Here is a 20,959-nt window from a genome sequence, read left to right on the forward strand (position 1 = left end):
TCACAGTGGGAACCACACATGCAGATAAGATCCATTCACCTTGACTGTGCCTCACAAAGACACAGAGCTCACATCTGGATTCATCCAGATGTCTAATATTTGTTCCTCCCAGTTTTCTTCTTCTTCTTGGTCTTCCTCAGTCTTGGTTTCTTTGCAGCATTTCTGTCATAAAGGAATCATGATGTGAGCTCTAATCTGAATTATTGATTTCCAGTGCTCAAACTTCCAAACTTAGCATGACAAAATGTCGAGTTTTTTTTTAAGCAATGACCATTGCTTAAAAAAACTGTTGTTTGTTTTTAACCAAAAACATTTACTACCTCATGAAGCTGTTTAAGAATTTAATGATACTGTGTAAAGTTAAATAAATCCAGTTGTGCCATTTAAGACCACTAAAACCTTCAGTTTTGCTCTACATTGCACAAAATAATGAAAAACCTTTAAATAAGTAGGGTTTAAAAAAAATTTAACAGTAATACTTTACATTCAGTATGATTAATTATGCTAAAATTGATGATTAATACAGCTTTAGTTAGTTATTTGCTGTTAACTAATAAATAGTTGATAACTAGTAATATCTCCAGAATTTATGTAAAACTTTCCACACTAGGGGGCAGCAGTTTAGCAGGAAATGTGTTTCACTCCTCTTTGAAGTCACTCATATAAAGCCAGGGACTCCTCCACCTTGCTGTTCCTCCTGTGCATGCGAAGCGTTGTAAGAGAGTCACCCCTGTGTAAACCACACCTGCTTAAAACCACAAGTTCCTTTCCTAAAGCTAACATAACTGTCTCCGTGGAAGCGGCCTCACTGTGTGGAGTTTACTTGCTTTCTCCAGGTATTACAGCGTCCTCACACAGTCCAAAGACATGCATGGGGTTGAGTCAATTGATATAATTCTAAATGTAGTTGTATATCTCTGTGTGTCAGCCCTGCAGCAGAAATAAATAAATAAGAAGATCTTTATAAAATCTCAAAATACACAATTATTTAAAAAGTAAATCAAGATTACATTCATTTGCAGCACCATCTTGTGATACAGACTGGTATTACATCAAAGACCAGCTCTAGTTCACCTTCAGTAGATATCACTTCAATACAATACATTTGAGATGTGTTTGTTTTTTCACATGCACCAGTGTTTGGTGCTTGGTAATGTGTAGTGTAAAGCCTAAAATAACCAGGCCAAAGCCAATCAACTAAATAACACGGTGCTATGTGAATGGACAGAGTGCAAAGACTGAGACTTAAATGCTGCCAATTTTAATAGATTAGCTCTGCCAACAAGGAGCCTGCAAGACAAGACAGAGGGACAAACAAAGGAAAACATCTGCCATTGAACTCCAACATTTCAAGTGCCCATAAAAACAGGAAAGCAGCTAAATAAGTATCAGAATAGTCAAATGTATCTTTTTTTCACTGATTTGAACTTCCGTTTCATTACCTGAGTATTCTACCTAAAATCTACTACAGTACAAGCAGACATAGAGGTAGCTAAAAGGGGAAAACTTTACAAAATCACTCCAGATGTGCCAAAAGACGTCCCTCTGCACCTCCCAGTGGACACAGAGGTTAACAGTTGGTGTGAAAGCGAAGGGGAATCAATTAGTGTAACACATCATCTTCTTCTTCTTCTCTCCCAGCTGCCATTTGCCCTCATTCCCATCCTCACGTTTACCAGTTTGCCATCTCTCATGAACGAGTTTGCCAATGGACTGTAAGTAAATCAAATCAAACCTGCTTGTTTTTATTATAACCCTGTTCTTTAAACAAAGCAAAATACAAATCATTTATAGCTCATATTTAAATGAGAAGTGATGACACTGAGAAATTGTGGGGGGATTTTGTTTTGTTTTTTTAAATATAAGCTTCTTTTCAATTTGATACCAGCAACACGCTTGAATGGGAGCTACAAAAGACTGGAAAAAATGAGTAAAAAATAAAAAGAGATGAATCATCTGTGAACAAATGCAGTTAATTAGTAACATAAGTATAAAATTACACAGAGAGTACCCCAGAGAGGACGAGACTTTAGAAGCAAAAATGAGAAGGGGTTCAACACTGTGAGAGATTACAAGGGCAATTTGTTTAATAATTTGGAAATAATTTTCTTCAACATCAAATTGAAAAGAAATAGAGGAATTCATCATCTCAGAGAAATCTCTGTATACAAGGGAAAAGTTTTAAAAGAGACGCGATGCTGCAGTTAAAATCTCTGCATGGGCTCAGGAACACTTGGGAAACTCTCAGTGGTGCATCCACAAATATAAAGTTAAATATCCACCATGCAGGCAAACAGACAGAGCTAAACAGCTCAAAGTTGATATCTGTGAAGGGAAAATGGGGGCAATAGGGCACAGAGCATGGAAAATTTGCATATCTTTAAAGGCATCATCAGTGCTTAATGATGTGCGTGGGTTTTGGAGCAACATAAGCTGCCCTGCAGACTTTAGCAAGTCTATGCCAAACCATGTTCTGCACGTTTCCAGACATGCCAAGCACGAGAACATAAAAAATATGACAAAGGAAGTGCTGAGCAGCTGAAATTTTATACCAGGCAAGAATCTGAAAATATTTTGTTTTCAAATATAAAGCAGAAAGTCTCCTTAGTTTCCAAACTGAGATGAAACAAGAGTAAAACCTTACCTTACCGACTTTTTTTTTTTTTTCCAACTGGGGCATCGGTTTTTCAAAAATCCATAACATCTATTATTTTCATCAGCTGATATGTTGTTTGTGTGCCTTTTTAGCGTTAATACATCATCTGAACTTTTATTGGAGCGGGCCTGCCTTTAAACTTCACCCATTCTTATCTTTCTGCAGGGTATTTAAGATAGGAGGCGGAGTGGTGATCTTGATCGTGTGTGCCATCAACATATACTTCGTCGTAGTCTACGTGAGCACGCTGGGCAGCGTGTGGCTGTACGTGCTGTCGGCTTTCCTGTCCATAGCATACCTGGTGTTTGTGGGATACTTGGTAGGTAATAGCAGGTTGCATGGGAGCTGTTCTTGGCAGGGTTTAACTTTGTTTTACTGAGTGAATATTAACTTCTTGGGCATTTAACAGTCAGAGCGTGTTTTCACAAATCTTCAGAAAATTATCTCTGTGAGCTCCTAACTTAGCCTAAAATTATTAAAAAGGAATTCCAGCTTCAGAGTGATTTTGGAGCAACTCTGAACAAAAAAGGGACCAAAACGTTTACCTCAGTGAGGAGGTGTGGCTGTGGGTATAATGGACCTTTTACTTTTTACATGCCAGACCCCATCAATGACACAAATATAAAGGCACAATGCAATTTCTGCAGTTAAGCATTGTTATTACAGTGGCATGTTTAAATTGAGTTAAATTAGTTAACTAACCAGCCAATCAAAATGTTGATCTACATGAGAATTGCTCTTTGGGTCCATCTTTCACTTTTTTCCATCAGCAACTGTACAAAATATAGGAAAAGAAACACTCAAAGGCCGCTAAGATAACTTTTAATTTGTAATGTCTTCTTGTATAAATGAATACTATGTATCAATCACCACATCTTAACCCTGTAACACTGTGTCGTATTTTTTATTTTTGTGTCAATAAATTGCACAAAAATGGCAGATATTGTCACATCTGTTGTCACATTTGCCAGTTTGGGTCTGTTCTGGGACCTCTTGCATACACGGTGGGGATAGCAGCACAGAACAGAGCAGGCATCAGTGACAACAGATTTGAGATCGTTTAAGTCAGAAAAGTCAAATCAAAGAATTGGAGAGGAAGTGGGTTGTAAAGTGGTGTCCAGATACAGGCCAAAGCTATAGCATGACCAGGTGGATGCATGATTTCAGCTGATGAGATTTGGAGTTTTGGGCGGAAATGCCTCAAATTCACTGCTTCTAGCCTCGTGGCCGTCAGTGTTCGCTGTTTTTTGTTTTTTTTTTTAACACAAAAAATGATTTTTAGATGTCAGTTTGCTAAATAATATATGCTATACCATATTAAGCTTTTTAGACCATTAAAAAGTGATTGTCTGACTAAGTTGTCAGTGTATATCGCACTTTGAGAAGTATTCAGGCCCCTTCACTTTATTAACACTTCTTTTGTTTCAAGCTTTAAAGCTTATAATGACAAAATAAAAATATTTTATTTTTTTAAATGTTAGAAAGTCTCCGCTCCACTGAGAAGTACATAAACAGCACTGTTTAGCCAGGACTTTGCAGAAGCAGCTGCAGCTTTAAATCTTTTTGCGAGAGTGTCTGCAGGATTTGGACACCTGGATTTGGGCAGTTTTCTTTCCAGCAGATCCTCTTGAACTTTTCAAGGCTGGATGGGAAAGCATCTCTGGACTGCCGTCTTCATCTCCGCAGATGTTCTGTGAGGTTTAAATCTGGTCTTTGGCTAGTCCACTCAAGGACAGTCTTAGACATGTCCTGAAGGCTCTCCAGCGGGTCTGAATGCTTTCTCAAGTGATGCATAACTTGAACAAATTCATTCTGTAAACCTTTTTTTTTTTTTTTTTGCCTGTGTGTGTGCGCGCTTTTTTTTTTAATCTGTCGTTTTTTTGTGCTGCAGGTGTGGTTATGTCTGATCGCTCTGGGGGTGTCCTGGCTCGATCCGAGCACCAGGAGAGGGAACGACACGACCATCCTGATCCAGCGGCAGCCTGAGTTTGACTCATGACATTCGCGTCAAAGGTGCATCTGTGGACAACCTGACTGACTGTGTTTAGCTTCAGATGAAGTCTTCTATAGTCCCAATTTATTTATACGAGACGTTTGTTGACTTTCAGATGAACTTTGACGATTGGTTGGTGCTGTACAGATTTTTTTTTAGTAATGAAGAAACAAATTTATTTGTCACTGTAACTTTATTAAAAGGTAACATACTGATTGTGAAAAGCTTAGGTGAGTTTTAAAGATTGACAGGTTTACAGATGTCCGATGTTTCTAATCATTTTTTGAAGGACTTAATATAACAGAAAACATGTCAAGACTTTTTTAAGAAACCAAACAGACTGAATCTGAGGTGCACAGAGTCCCTGTGAAGAAGATTTATAAATGATACCCAGGCTTTTAAAATCAGTGGTTTCATGTTCAGGAGGGAGTTTTAAAGTTTTAAACACAAATTCACGTCTTCAAAAATGCCTTTCAACAACAAGGCAGTGACGTGCTGGATTTCAGCAGATATATCATTTTATTTTTACAGCTCACTATCACACATTTGCTCAAGAAGCTTCAGAATCTCAGCAGCATACAGTATCTTCTGACATGTAGCAGAAATAAGGAGAAACTTCCCCAAATGCAGGAAGTCGCTAGAAAAAAAAAAGAGGTCAGGAAGAGCCGCTGAGGAAGGATCCAGGATGTTATGCTCAGAAAAGCAACAGTGCAGATTTCCAATGTGAACAACTGAGATGACAAAATTAGACCTTAAGCGTCTGAAGAAACTGAATTTATCGGAGAGGAGTTAAGACGTGATGAAAAAGAGAAATATAAAAATAAATGCTAAAATTGCATTAATATAATTAAACAGGAGAATAACATGTAAGTTAGTAAACAGACTCAATTTTTTTTCTTAAACAGCACTAGAAGTGTGCAAAAACAAAAGTTTTCTGGAAGTTCATTTACAAACACTAAAGATTGCTTCAACCCAAGAAATACAGTAAACAAACAGAGGATCTGAGATTAAATCTCCCAACAATATGTGTTTTACAGGCCATCAGTAGTATTTTGAAACAGGACCATTTAAAACCCTCTGAGACATTTTTGGGTTGTTTTTTTTTTTTTTTTACATTTTTTTGTATTTTGACCTAATTGAATTCAAACTGCAGTTTCTCTTTCAGCCACAGGGAGGTGTTGCAGGCTTCAGGAGACACTTCTCATTTACAGTAAACATTTCACTACCACAGCTTACAGCATAACACATTAAAGGACATGCAGCCTTACATCATGCCCATGTGCAGTCACCAAAAGCAGCGTTACTGTGTGAGACAAAACGAATGCTGTGCGCTGAGACTCACTGCTGCTGCACATGCCTGTGGTGGTATGTCAGAAGAGTTGCAACTTATTGTGCAACTGTGAGCCAAACGCTGCTTGTTTCACAGTGCTGAAGTGCTTCGGCTTTGCAAGCTGAGCTGAGGCGGATGAACAGGTTTTTCTTTGCATTGTGGCGGGGAACTTTTTTTTCCCCCTCTCTCTCTCTCCCTCTCTCCCTGTCATGGAGGCAGACTTATGTAAGAGGGGAGAGTCTTCCCACCGCCCCTCTCTGTTTTTGTTTTTCTCAATGAGCCAATGTCTCCCTGCCTAGGCCTCACAGCCTGTCCAGTAGGCCCCTTTCCTGGAAACATAGCCTAGCAGAGGCCACTCAGGGGCAGGCCTGTGAGGTGGGAGGGTGGGTGGGGCGGGGGGGGCTCTTCCAGCAAATCACATGATTTGACCCTACAGTCATAGCTCTACATGAGGCTCAGATGCTGCAAGCACATTTCAGCAGCCAGTTTGTCATCAGCATGATTGGATGCGGCTTTAATGCATGGCAGAGTGCATGAGGCTGTAAGTAGACTCCGTGCATCCCCAGGTGTGACATTTTTGAAGTAGAACCACAACATCTAAAGGACAGTGTGTTTGTGTGTGTTCTTTAAAGACAATTATGTCATTTATTTTCGTGTTGTTGGCCTTAATGCCAAAAAAACTTGATGAACAGTTTTGCAGAGATTAAAAAATATATATTTTAGTATTTGATTATGCTCACCATGATATTTAAAAATGTAATATTGATAGAGTGTCAATAATGCACATGTGATAATAACTGGTTTTTTGTGTGCCATTTCCACAGCGATGGTTACAGACTCTCCTTTTGAGGTCTTTGCACTTATTTTAAGTTGAAGTTATTTGCCATAGTTATTAACATAGTAGCTATTTTTCTCTATATATATTGCAATAATATTGATTCAGTCTGACAATAATTGTTAATTGAAAATCCAATATTGTGACAGCCCTACTTGATGGAAATTCAGTGATGTGTTTCCAATTTAAAACTGATGTATCGAGCTTCTTTATTGTGTGATTGTCTTGTATATTTCCAGTTATGTTGCTGTTAGAGCAGTGGTTCTCATTCTCAAAGTGGGGTCTGGGTTCGTAGCCATGAAGCAGTCTTTGCCTTCCCAGTAGATACATCTCTGGTGTTAAACCAAAATCATTAAGTTCTAATGCTGAAAACCTGCATGTAAAAAAAAACAACAACAAAAAAACAAAAAAACAAAACAAAACAAAAAAAACAACCTTACACAAAACTTCACAGTTTCATCAATTTATCTCGACTGTTTTGGCCAATATTAGAACACAGTTGATGTTACTAAAATAATAATTTCCTTTGAATTAGTTAATTGACCTTCATTATATAATAAAGAACAGAAAGATGTGAACATTTACACCATCCAGACAGATATCTTGTGCCCTTTACTCCCACTCATGTTAAATATGAGCCAGCAGAAGCTCTGATATGTTGTGACACATTATGCCACGTGTCTGACGTAGATAGGATAAAAATAATTCCCATGTAGTAATTTAAATACTAGGAGGATTAAAAGGGGGTTCTGGGAAATGTTTCCAAGAACCCCCTGGTCCCAGGCCCCCAAAGTTTAAGAACCAGTGTGTTAGAGGTTAAAAAGTCACTGATTGATTTTTTTTGGTTTTGGACAAATCTTTTGAATACCCTTGTTACGGTAGAAAGCGCCGTAGTGTTTTTATCACTGTGGCTCACCAGAACTTGCTGTTTTAATGAGTTTCAAGTATAAAAATCATTAACTGTGTTATTGAATTGTAAACAAAAAGCTCCACACTGGGGGGGAAGAAAATGCAATAAACACTAACATGGCTTCACATGTTGGTTTTAAAAGAACTTTTGTTTTGCGATGTAACTTTGATGCGCGGGTGCACTTATTGCTCTTAAGTGGTTGTGCTTTGGTCCTGTTAGAGCACTGGAAGATGGGCGGAGGGTTACGCCTGCAGCACCCCCTGAACCCTCAGCCCTTTTAACAGCTGCTGACCCCTCTGCTCTTTTGCTGTCTTGGAGAGGAATACCAGAAGATGAGGGCAGCAGAACGCAGGCACTGATAATGAATTTCAAGTTGATTTAGTAAACAGTGGCATCAGCTTTAAACCGCATGACATTTTCCAGCTGTGCGGCCCGTACTTGTTTTGTATATATTTTTACACCGAGCTGTCAGTGCTGCCTTAAAATGTCCCACACCAGGAATGCAAACAGCGGGGCCATTCTTGTTTATGTCTTGCATTGTGGCCGCTGTGGGCACTGGCTGAGCTCGCGGTATAATGGGCCCACATGTGTTTGGAATGGACCGTCTCAGCTGTGTAGTTATTCCTTTTATTAACAAGCTGCTTCTCCGTTTCTTCCTACAGGTTTACGGTCTGTGCCGCGTTCAGTGTGCTTTACATGTGTGTTTCGTGCGGTTAAATATAGCAGATATGTGCTGTTGCTTAATTTCACACCATATTTGCTTACTGTATGCTGCAGGGGAGAGGATCACTTTGATTTACTCAGAGGTCTTTGAGCTTTCAGAGGATGAGGAGGAGGCACTCTGCAGAACCTCCATGCTGTAAATATAAATATCTGGGGACCCGATGGTTGACCACATTGCCTAACATCATGTCAAACCCACTTCTGTTTATTTGAGCAAGGTCAAACAAATGTGTTTTAGTTCCAGCTGCTCAGAAAATCGCTATACTCTGTGTAGTGAAAATGATTATATAACACACAGGATTTGTCTGCATTTCAGTGCAACTTATTCAAATGAAAAACAACTACAACCACAACTGTTTGTGATTTTTTTCCCCCCCTCCCTCCCGGATGAATAAGTGGATGTAAAGACAGATAGCTTTATTAAATGCCACGCTGCACAACTTTATTCCTATATGATGCAACCATCCTGCAATGTTTATGAGCAGCAGCCTCATGCTAAAGTACAGTAACTGCAGCACAGTCTGGGTGCATTATTGCGCAAATGTTCAGTGATTGCCATAACACAGTGGCTCCCAGGGCTGGAGCCGCACCCCCCCCCGCCCCTCCCTCCACCCCTCCACCCAAGCAGTTTTAGGCAAAAAAACAAGTTTCATTTTAGTAGGAAGTGAAATGAAAGAGAAAAATGAAAGGAGCTTGGGTCATTGGTTTCACTCTGCCCTCTCTTACCTCCGTACATGAAGCTCTCCCATGTACTCCCGCATGGGGTTATATCTCTACCAGCAAAGCCTTTCACGTCTCCATAAAGGAAAAGGTGAAAAGCTCTTCCTGTCACATGGATTAAAGGTGATTATTTCAACTTTTAAAGGAATCTTGTACAATTGTGAAATGCTTTGTTTTTGAAAAGAGACACTTGAATCTTCTTACAGCCAGGGTTCTTTAAAAACTCTTATGTGCTCACGTTTTACTACTGCTACAAACACAAACTCCCTGTGTATTTGTTTATTGTTTATCACTTTTATGTCCTTCAGTGAGCCCGGTGGTGAGCTCTTACTACTCTTTTTCTTCTAATTAGAGGTTATGACATTGGAAAAACCAGGAAGTTAGGGAGGTAAAGTAAAAGTTAAACCAGAGGAAAATGCCAATTAGAGGCAGAAATCCAAGTATTAAAAACACTAAAAATAATGATAAAGCAGTATTTGCTGGAGGTGCTGGTGGGAGTGTTTATTATTCTGGGCTATAATTTAAAAAAAGGTAGCTGGTCATCTGGTTTAGAGGAATCATTATCTTAAAATTCACGGTAAGAGCCTGATGAGAAGCCTGGAAGTTAAGTTAGCTCATGCTCGTTTCTCAGGCAGAAACCTATCTTTTGGCAGCAGATTGAAGGTTGTGCACCAGTCCCTGACTCTGCAGATGCCAGCACTCTTAAGCCCTTTGATGTCATCCATCATTGTACCCTCTACAAGAACCATTCAAATAGAAAAATACTTTCTTTTTCTCCCCCCATTTATAAAGTCATTCTTGTATATATTATCACTTTTAAGGTTTTAAAGTCTGGGTTAGAGTGCACAGCAATGCATTACCTTAGATATCTCACTTGTGAATAAAAACTGCATTTTCTTGTGACTATTATTATTATGCGGTCTTGGGCGAGACAATAGAAGAATAGAATAGAATAATCCTTTAATTGTCCCACAAGGGGAAATTTGGTTGTAACAGCAGCCAAAAAGACACATATACAAACAAACAGTACACAGGACACAGAACAGAAACATACACAATTTTTCTTACATATTTACATTAAGGACAATGGTTACTATATATGAGACAAGTATGTCATTGTATGTTTAAGCTTATGTTCTGTGATGCTTTATAAAAATGAATGCTCCTGCTTTTCCTTTTGTGTCACCTTGTTCTTGATTCTTATAATTATTTTATATCTTACATATATGTGTGTTTGAATGTAGAAATATATTTCTGCATATATTCACAGACGTATCTTCACAGACTGCCAGTATCAGAACTGTGCAAAGCCATTTTTAAACACTGATCTGCTCTTTTTTTAAAAAAAAAAAAAAAGAAAGAAAAATATATATTTGTATAACCTTTATTCGGCATTTCTTTAATAATGTACATTTTATCTCTGTGTCCTTTTCTTGGTTGTATTTCTATCCCTGAGAGATGCCAAACAACATTTCACAGTACCTGAGCATAGTTACACTAGATGATTTATATTTTATGTAATTTACATTGATTTCCCCCTGACTAAATAAAGGTTTCTATAATTACTTGGACATAATCACTATTTCAGCCACCTCTGATTCAGTTTTAATTAGAAGAATGCATGTGAACAAACAACAAAATAAACATTTGTAAGAAAATCAAAATAAATAAATAGCGTCCCTAGTGTTTAGTTTAATAATGAATGTATTTTTTTTTTATTCCTCGTACACTCGCATGTTTCTTGATTAAGTTGTGTTCATCAGCGTTCGTTTATTTATTTGTTAATAATTCACAAACAACGTGATCTCATTTGTTGTAAGAGCAGCGCTGGAATGTGTTCGCTGCGGCGCGTGCTGGCCGGGGAGGAATGCCTTGACCACGCCTCCCCTCCTCCTTGGCGTCCAATCAGGGCGCGGGGACCGTTTCAAGGCGCCCGCGGAGTCCCAACCGTAGAAAAACAAAACCCGGGATAACAACAAAACTCTCGTTTTACACCCAACTACGAACCAGAATCCGTTTTTCCGCGCTAGATTTTCCGTACGCGATCGATCCTCGCTGTTTTCCGTCGCTCCTAGTGGCCTCTCGGGCGATGTTGTTTATCTGTAGTAACGGGGGGCTTGAAACCGCCCTCCCTTGCCCCATTTCCTCGGTTGTTTTCCTTCTCTCGCCTGGATTCTCCATGTTGTTGCTGCAAAAGTGAGGACTCTCAAAAGAGAGGGGGGCTTCTCGGCGATATTACCAGCAATACAATCGGCACATCCGAGAAGACGGGGCGCACGGAGTCTCAAATAGCGTCCGAAGAACATATCCAAGTGCCTTGCCCCCTCCCCAGGCGGACCCTCCGAGGGAAGAAGAAGAAGAAGAAGAGGCGGCGGACGGGAGAATAATAAAGAAAGCCAGGAACAAGATAAATCCTACTCCCATCGAGGATCGTAACTGAGGCGGATGACAAGTTAACTCGGCGAATAATAACGTCAGCTTGTCAATAAAACCCAATGAGGGATGCCCATCAGTACTCGGGGACAGGATTTGAGGATTTTGAGGGCTCCGTGATTGTCAGATGGAAAGTTCTGTTATCACCCAAGTGCAAAAAGAAGACGTCCAAGTGTCACCGAAAACAGGTGAGATTGGGTGTTGTTTACATCCCAAATATTCCCAGTACTCTCTTTTATGTGTACTATTTTCTTATAAGTGATTAGTGCGGTAAGAAATCGCGTAGTGCGCCCATTTATTTGACAGTTGCGCGCTGCGGACGCGCGGTACGAGAGGCGCATTGCCCTTTTTTGACATCCACCACCGAGCAGAGCTCTGTAATCTTTACATCTTATCGCTGGAAAACACAAAGAGATCGTGCCGAAAGCTACCTTAATGTGTTTATTCTGTTTTGCCACAAACCTGTTGTTTTCCTCCACCAATCGGCTGCTGTTGAATTTGGAAATAAAACCTGTGTTTGTTTTTGTATCGGGGGCCAGATCACCGTGTAGTTCAATCTCCGTCACTATAGCTGAATTAATGCATCGGACGTAGGCTCAGGTACAAGTTCACAGTCTCCATTACGCACCGAGCTTAGTAGCTATTGTTGATCCAGTTTTTGCCTCTCTTTTTCTTTGGCAGTGCGTGTGCTCTTGTTGTGCAAACCCATCTTTCTGGTGTATTTTTTACCCCCCAAGTAGTTCTCGGTGTTGTTGCCATGCCCAGCTTTTCCAAAATAAAAAAACGAGCTGCTGTATTTATATCTATCGGGTTCCAGCTCGTTTGGCAACATCCCATATCCTTCTACTACTACCACCAACACCAGGTCGAGAGAACACGGGGAGCCCTGCCTGACTGTCACCACAGGCAGCACTTACAGCTCGGTGTTTTTCAATCTTCACAAACTACTCTTCACGTTTTTGTTGATTGATTATGGTGGTCACATATCCGTGCGCCGTCGGTGGCTTCACGAAATAACGCTGCGCTGCTCTTTTATTTATTTATTTATTTTTAATTTTATCGTTTCATTTGACAAAACAGCCCGAGTGGGATTTGTATTACACCATGCTGTATATTACAGGCCAAGAGGTCTATAAGGGCTGCTGATTATACAGCAGGGTTGTATAGAAATACCCGGTGCCGCGGTATTGACAGCGGAATGCACAAACACACCCCTCTGCACACGCCCGTTGTAGCGCCGTTTCAAAGATTTCGTTGTTTGCACACTTTCCTTGCGCTTGAAAGAGGCTTTGCTCGTTGATTCAGCCTCTTGGTTGTAGTTATTACAGGTCTGTGGTGCTCCAGGTCATGTGTTGGTTTTACAAAATAATTCTTCAGCATTATTCTTATTATTATTGTCATTTTGCATGGCGTGTTTTGTGAGATTAAAGGATGTTTTGGATCCGTGTGTGTGTGTGTGCGCCACTCATAAAGCTCTAAAAGATTAATCTCCTTCTTCTCATCTCTCCATCCTTTTACATGCAGAGGAGATCTAATGTATGCTGTTATGTCACTCATGGCCAATAATGTCTTCCTGTGGAAATCAATAGGCTGATTTGCATGGCAGGATGCACATTCGTGGGCTATAAATAATGGAGGTTGTAATTTTTCCCAGTGAAAATGCTGTGTGCAGAATTACCAAATCAAGATCCAGTGTCCTTTGTCTCCTAAACATGGAGTTGTGTAACATGCTTGTTGTTGCCTGCATTATGTCTTCAGAGTGTAGAAGTAATAAATGTGTAAATCTCTGAGTATGCAGTTGTTTGTCACTCTTTTCCACACTTCCTCTTTCTAGCAGGGACTAGAGAGTGTTTATGAACTATTTTGATGGGTAAAAATTCTGCAAGTCCTCACATGAAATGCACTAGAGGGGAATTGCAGGGATGTTTTTCCTCCTTTTTCTTACACTGGTGGTGGCACAAGTCTTGTTTGAGGCTGGGACGCTGGTGGTCACAGTGGCTGATCAAAGACCTGCACAGAGCACTGAGGTGTGACTGCCTGTCCGGCTCGCTGGCTGCCTGACTGCCCGACCAGCTGCCTGTCTGGCTGTTCTGGCTCGCTTCAGGCAGCCCCGAAAGGTCCCGAGTTTAAAATGGTTGGAATGTTTTCTGTCTGTCGAAAGGTACTGCTGAAAAGTGTGGGTTTTCCCGCCCTCTGTGATTATATAACATGTACCAGCCATTTCCAGCAGCAGCAGCAACAGCAGCAGCGGCAGAGGCATTAAAAACAGATTTCATGTGGAGGCTGTGCCATCCCTGTGGACAGATGGATGGTACCTTCAGGAATTAGAGAAACTCAATCTGTGTGTCATAAGCAGCTCCTGCCTAATTATCTTTTATGGATGGAGAGGAAAAAACAAACAAAAAAACATTTCAATGTGTTTGCATCAAGATTTTATTTTGGTATAAGAAAAAAGATTAGATAACATGTAGCTGACCCAAGTTGTGGGCTGTAATTCAGGCCTCCACTTACCATGTTTCCTATGTTGACGACACACAGTTTCAGTGTCTGACATTACTTTTTTTTACCAGTAGAGATGAAAATTTTACTAGCCCAACCCAAAAAAAGCTAAATTAGTTATTGCTAGTTTTTAATCTAAATTTGCAAAATAGTTAATAAATAAAACTTTAAAATAAATGTTAAAATAAAAGGGCACTCCCCTCTTTAAACACACTCACAGGGATGCTTTTTGTCATCTTTTAAGTTTACAAGAAATCTTTGCAAACGCACAGGCAGCCTTCATTTTATCTTCCTCTGGATGTAGTTGTGCCATCGCTGCGGAAAACACATCATGTTAAAACTGGAAATTTTAATGTAAAAACACAGACTGGAAGAAAAAAAGTCCCCCTAGTGAGGATTCATTTTAGCCAATTTGCTTCACAGGTGAACTCAATTTGTGGAAATGCAGTAGCTGGCCAATCAGCTTGCTCGACATATCTTTTTATTGGTCCACAATTGGGAGCACTGGTTCTGTTGAGTGCTGCTGTTTCCTCATGAAGCGTGTTTGTGTCTCTGTTCCCGGCAGGCCAGGTGAGCCGGTCTGCCCTGAAACAGCCGCGGAGTTGCAACATCTTCAAAGCGCTCTTCTGTTGCCTCCAAGCTCAGGATGGCCCCAAATCACCAGCACTGCCGCCGCCGCCACCGCCGCCATCACCCTCCCAGCAGGGATTGCTGGAGTCACAGGAAAATGGGATGGTTGTCAAGGTAACAGTATTCGCATTTCAGAGATATTTCCGCACAGCTGAAATCAATTTGAAGACCTCAGCTTCAGCCCCTGCCTTTATTTTTGTTTAAGATCTTACTTCCTTGTTGCACCCACACACACACACACACTGCTTGCCATAAAAGAGGTGTGTGAATAGTTTAGCCATCTGTACGGATAAACTTAACATGCTGTTGTAAAACTGCACTTATTGTTGTCGTCTTTTTACAACTAAAACCACCGCTGCACCTGCTCTGAACGTCTTGAAAGCTAACCGCAACTGTCTGTGGATATGGAATCACTTTGATGTTCTCGCTTTATTCCCCCCCCCCCCCCAAAGGAAGATAAGAAATGAGAAAGTGACTATCAGTCCTTTAGGCAGGCATGAGCAGGCAGAGAATCGGTGTATTGTGTTCCTCATAATTGCTGAGGTGGAGGAAAAAAAAATAAAGCTCAGAGCGCTTGCTGCACACTGCTGGCCACGCTGGTGAGTGCTGTCAGCCTGATTAGGGCTTCACCACCATGTTAGGGGTATTTTAATGAGATGCCATGTTTGTTCATGTTGAGGAGTGTCCTCCAGCATCAGGAGCAAACAGGAAGCAGCATCTGTAGGACCCTGGTTATTGTCTGGCAGGCTCCTACTGATATGAAACCGAATTAAACATTTGGCACCGCTAGCTTTGTTTCATTTGGTTTCTTGTGTTTAGTTGAACGAAATTGCTTTAGCAGTCACCCACCACCCCCTCCCCAGCACAGTCTTTCCTCGATCTTAATTTGCCATCCGTAATAGATAAGCCATTTCTGTTATGTAATATATTAATAATTAATTTCACTTCGCCTCTACTCATAAAGAGGCTGGAATGAAACAAAACTAACAGAGCGAGGGGGGAAATGGCTATCTGAAAATGAGTTTGAATCAAGGTTATTGTTTTACCCTGCAGGTGAATTCCTGTTGAGTTTGACAAGGTGCACTGGAGAAATATTGCAGAAAGACACACATGCTAATCATAACGCTATACCACACAGAGGCTGTTACAGTAAATTCTTAAACTTCCACACATGCATGCCTTAACAAAAAGCAGTCTAATCTAATTTCCCAGAGTTAAAAATCCAAACCAAGCTTTGAGGTTTTCCATATAACTCATTGCCCTGTTGGCTACTTTGTGTTTCTCAAGTGTAATGATGAATATGACAGTCTACATGCATTTCTTTAGCTATCTGAACCAAACCTGCTGCCTGAGGTGACAGCCCAGGACCAAGGGAAGATATGCGTGGTCATAGACCTGGATGAGACCCTGGTGCACAGCTCATTCAAGGTACCGCTAACATCGCCCCAACATCTTTATTTCAGCATGTTTACCCATGTCAGTTGGTAATTTGATGTTTCAGCTTTTCCTTCCTGCAGAAATGACAGTCGTATTTGGGTAACATTGATTAAACGACCGCCTGTTTATTGGGCGTGTTTCTGCTGCGATTCTTTGTTTCTCTTACAAAAGTCGTTGCATGTGTTTGAGGCACATCAAAGCGAGTCATATTCTATTTGTGTAGGCTATGTGCTGTGATTTATGGCAGCGATGAAGAGTCTGGTTCTTGCTGTTCAGCTGTTATGTAATGCCATGTGAATGTACACAGCGTGGCTCATGTGAATGAGCATGCCAACCAACTCGCTCTGTGTTCTCCCTCCAGCCTATTAGTAATGCAGACTTCATCGTGCCTGTGGAGATAGAGGGGACCACACACCAGGTAAACTACTCTGTACAGTGCGTTTTCTGTAAGGGGGGGTGTATGTATGTTGATGTGTTTGCAGTGGTTGCTGAGCTGAAAAGGGATGGGTCAGTTGGGTTTTTTAAAGATGGTTGCACAGAGCCCTCTAGTGGCTAGATATTTAACAAGACTGCACAAGTCAAAGTGGATGCATCAGCAGGAAAATTAGTCATTTCAGCTAAAATGTCATTAATAATTGATACCGTGCCTTGGCAAGGAAGATTTTGAAATGAATGTACAAGTGTAGCGTTGCGTTGAACTTCGGGTTTCAGGGTCTTAAAGTTGGACGTGTGGAAATATAATTTACTGAGAAATGTGATTCGAGCGACCCCATGTGATAGTAAGGAATCCTGTGGGCCTCTGCCTGGTTCAAGTAATCCAGGATAGGCTGGTTAACACTGCACGGCCTATTCTTGATTACTTGTTTCAGGAACTGGCCATTAGCAGCTGACGGATGGAAACGAATCGTGCAGATGAACAAAAACATGGAAATCCCTATCAAACCTTCACACTTTAGACTAGTTGATCTTGCAACTGCACTGATAATGGACATGGCACAAAATCTCTTTCAAAAGTGAGAGATGCACTTTCTTTTTTCCTTTTTATTGAAGTTGTATGTTGTGTACTTTTATTTCCACTTGAACACTTACAAGATCCCAAAGTAAGGCACCAGTTTAAGAAGTTAGTGCTGCACTAATCTTAGCACTTATCTGTAGTGTCTGGAAGACTAATAACTACCTTCTCTTTAAAGTGTTCTCATGTATTGGATATCTTTAGGATTGGCATATTTCTCCTTCATCTTGTGCAAGTCTGCATTTGTTTCAGCTTCCTGTCTTGATAGTGTATTGTTTAAAGGTGACAGCTTCCTTATCCTGTTTCCCAGTTTCTTTTAAAAACTTGTGTGAAATCAAGTTGGTAAACGAATATAAAGCTGAGGCGTAATTATTTTTAGAAGACTTAACATATTCTAAGCTCTACTTTAAAAAAAGCCTTGTCCTAGACCTCTTGAGCACTAAAAAATTTTTTATATACTTTAATCTTCATTGGCAATATTTGGTTGCTGTTGTTGGTGTGACTGAATTAAAATGACAGTCGTGTTTGTTGAGCTGTTCACAAACTGCTTGCTTCCCTTTCAGGTGTATGTGCTGAAGAGGCCGTATGTGGACGAGTTCCTGCAGAGAATGGGCGAATTGTTTGAATGTGTGCTGTTTACAGCCAGTCTCGCTAAGGTACTTCACATCAGATACCAACAGTGATCCTGAAATTAGATGCCTGAATAAAACCTGAAGATCTCTGTTTAGCTGATGTCTGATCTATCAGATCTGCTTTCTCTCACCTTTTTAGATCCCTCTCTTACTCTAACGTGCTGGTAGACACCTTAGTGAACACCCGCACCCTCCATGCTTAAAGGAATAGATGGGTGTCAGTTTATACACAACTCAGTTTAAATTTTAAGTTGGTCTTGGTCCCAGCTTAATATTCTGTAGCAGCTTGGGACAGCTTAGCCCAGCCTTGTACATCCCTGCTCTTCCCTCACCTGCTACCCAATCCTCCCACCAGTACGCAGACCCGGTGACGGACCTGCTGGACCAGGGCGGAGTATTCCGGACCCGGTTGTTTCGGGAATCTTGTGTATTTCACCAGGGCTGCTATGTCAAGGATTTAAGCCGCCTAGGCAGAGACCTCCACAAAACCCTCATCCTGGACAACTCTCCTGCCTCCTACATCTTTCACCCAAATAATGCTGTGAGTCTCTGTAAATCTGGTGCACACTGCCTTTCATAAAGGACTTGGTTGGTTGTATGTGTCAAATTAAGCTGAGGGCCTGAGAACTTGAGCCACAGAAGTGAATTTGCCTTTTTTGATAAAATCAAGCCAGGAACATAACCAAATTATGAATTTGTCTGTACTAGGAAAAACATGTGTTCCTGACAATACGAAAATGGGAAAACTGCCAAACTAAACACTTGTCTTTAGATTTCTCTTTTTGCTGAAATGAAAGGTAAAAATTACTTTAACAGTAACTTATGATAACTCAAGGTTGTCTTGGCTTCGTGTTAACTAGGTGCACGCTTAGCTAGCCTAAATGCACCTTATATAATAGTGTTTCTTCCCCCAGATTCCGGTGGTGTCGTGGTTTGACGACGTGGATGATGCTGAGCTGCTAAACCTTCTTCCTGTGTTTGAAGATCTTAGCCAAGCTGATAACGTTTACACCCGGCTTGACCAGCTTCGTGGACTTTAGCTTTCAACAGACCTGCTCGCCTCCAACAGGAGCTCCAGCTCTAAAGTTGACTAAAATAGCCACGTGTATTCAGAACATAGACATAAGTTTCCAGACTGTTCTCTTTGCCTGCGCACAAAATCCTTCTGTTTAGAAAACTGCATTAGTATGAGGTCAAGGAAATTCTAAGCCTGGGGAAAGATTTTTGGCTCAACTGAAAGTGTATGTCACAAAGTGAGGCCTTTCCGCCGATCCACAATGCTGACAATAATCACAAATCACTACTCTTAAGCACCACGAGAGAGCTGCAAAAAAACAAAACAAAAAACACACCAACCGAAGCACTCCCATCACAATCACTCCAGTTGGTATGAATTTTAAAGGGGTTCTTTTGCCAAAGCAGAAGCCTGCCTGTCCTGACTTGACTTTTGGACATTGTTTTTGTTAATTGTGCCTTTTATGGAACAACAAAAACACCTTTTTTAATTAAAAAAAAAAAAAAGATTTTATACTTCATTTTAATAGGCTGTTTTATAAGGAAATCTATTTTTAAATGGTCAACACAGTTCCTCTATGCAACCCAGTTCTGTGCTCACATGGACAGTACCTCTTGTTGCCAGTCAAGCAGACATTACTGTAGCCTTTAACTATAAATGGGTGTCAAAACAAGTGTATTTTAGTCATTTGTATCATAAAAGTGGTTTCTACATAACATGCAATATAAATCCTAAGTGGTCAAATTGACATTTGATACTATTGGTTATAAAGTTGGGTAAATGGGGTGAAATCTAGTCTTTGGTCCTTCTGAAAACAGACACTGGAATTTTTTTTTTTTTTTTTTTTTTTTTTTTTATTTTGGCACATAGGACACGTGTTTATTTTTAAATGCCACAGTTTTAAGTCATGGTTTAATAATAGTTCGTTTGTTACTATATTCTTCTTCTATTGCTCAGTGGCAAACAACTTGCACTTCTTTTATGTTGACAGTGCTGTAAGTAAAAGCTGTGCCTTTTGAAATTAGGACAGAGAATGGTGTTTTGCCTGAACAGAGATTTGTAGGCCTACACACTCTGATGTGTCATGCTGAGCGTGAGAAAACACTGTCAGGAGCAAGTGTAATGCCAGGGGCTGCGGTACTTGCAGTGCAACACTTGAAAATATCAAATTTGATATATTTGGGGGGTTTTTTGTTTTTTTAACGTGTCTTTTTCTATATTTATTGGCCAAAAACTTGTGTCCAGTACTTCATAATGCTCAACCTTGTGTATTGTAATCCGTTTGCCTGTTTTGAGGCTGGCCTTGTGTTTAACTGTTTTATTTGTGCCTAAATAATGCACGTTTTGCTGTCAGAATTAACAATACAAAACCTTACAGTTAAATCGGCAATCGGATGTAAACCGGAGATTCAGTCATTCAAGCAAACATACATTTGAAATCCAGTACAACGGAGATTTTGCGAGGTTAAGTTTTTTGGGGGGGTTGAATGGTTTTGTTTTTCTATGTTTTGTCTGCATGTCAACTAGTGAAACATGACAATGAGAATTGAAACCGGTTGTGATGACCAAAAGTATTTGTTTAAAGTCACAATTTGTCTTTGTATGAGAATAAATCCAGAACTTAATTTTTTTTTTTCTACCTGGTCTGACCAAAACTCTAAAAGACCAGGTGTTACCAATTTTTATTTTCAAATAAGTTTTATTTTCAAATAAAAATTGGTTCTATTTTACTACCTTTGTGTATGTGTGTTTTATGCCATGTTACAAAGAAAATCACTATAGTGTATTAAATATCTTTAAATATTTGATTAAGTTTTTAAATCTAATGAAAGAAAAATTACATGTTTGTACAGTATATAGTACTTTTATGACCAACTTTACTAAGGTGCTGTTTTCAGGAAACATTTGGGAACCAAATTACTCTTTTTGTCTTTTTTTTTTTTAAACTTCATTTCAGAGCAGACAATTATTTTATTTTTTTACTCAGTTCTAACAAACTACCATCGTACAATTCGTATTTAAAAAGAAATAACATGATATAGGCTTTTGTGGACTATTTAATTTATGATTTTTCTTAAATGGATAGCGCCTCCAGAAAGAATTTAAAGCTTAATCGGAAACTAATTTACACGTC

General features: G+C 40.0%; 2 protein-coding genes across 5 annotated transcripts in view; both read left to right on the forward strand.

The window, feature by feature from the left end:
- LOC100690878 (natural resistance-associated macrophage protein 2) overlaps positions 1-6,099 on the forward strand; it is a 27,918-nt gene extending 21,819 nt beyond the window's left edge. For 3 of the 4 annotated variants that reach the window (XM_005477899.4, XM_019349703.2, XM_019349702.2), the window contains 3 exons: positions 1,642-1,715; positions 2,822-2,975; positions 4,548-6,099. In XM_005477899.4, the coding sequence (XP_005477956.1) occupies positions 1,642-1,715; positions 2,822-2,975; positions 4,548-4,655 (336 nt within the window). In that variant the 3' untranslated portion in view covers positions 4,656-6,099. The remainder of the gene's footprint in view (positions 1-1,641; positions 1,716-2,821; positions 2,976-4,547) is intronic. The other variant, XM_019349705.2, reaches the window with a different exon arrangement.
- Positions 6,100-11,083: 4,984 nt separating this feature from the next.
- ctdsp2 (CTD (carboxy-terminal domain, RNA polymerase II, polypeptide A) small phosphatase 2) lies at positions 11,084-20,555 on the forward strand. Its single transcript, XM_003457078.5, has 7 exons — positions 11,084-11,788; positions 14,665-14,843; positions 16,056-16,157; positions 16,528-16,584; positions 17,742-17,834; positions 18,166-18,351; positions 18,725-20,555. The coding sequence occupies exons 1-7, from the start codon at positions 11,728-11,730 to the stop codon at positions 18,848-18,850; spliced, it is 804 nt and encodes a 267-aa protein (XP_003457126.1). The 5' UTR covers positions 11,084-11,727; the 3' UTR covers positions 18,851-20,555.
- Positions 20,556-20,959: the final 404 nt, after the last annotated feature.

The sequence above is a fragment of the Oreochromis niloticus genome, linkage group LG20, assembly GCF_001858045.2.
Source record: "Oreochromis niloticus isolate F11D_XX linkage group LG20, O_niloticus_UMD_NMBU, whole genome shotgun sequence".
Lineage (NCBI taxonomy): Eukaryota > Metazoa > Chordata > Actinopteri > Cichliformes > Cichlidae > Oreochromis > Oreochromis niloticus.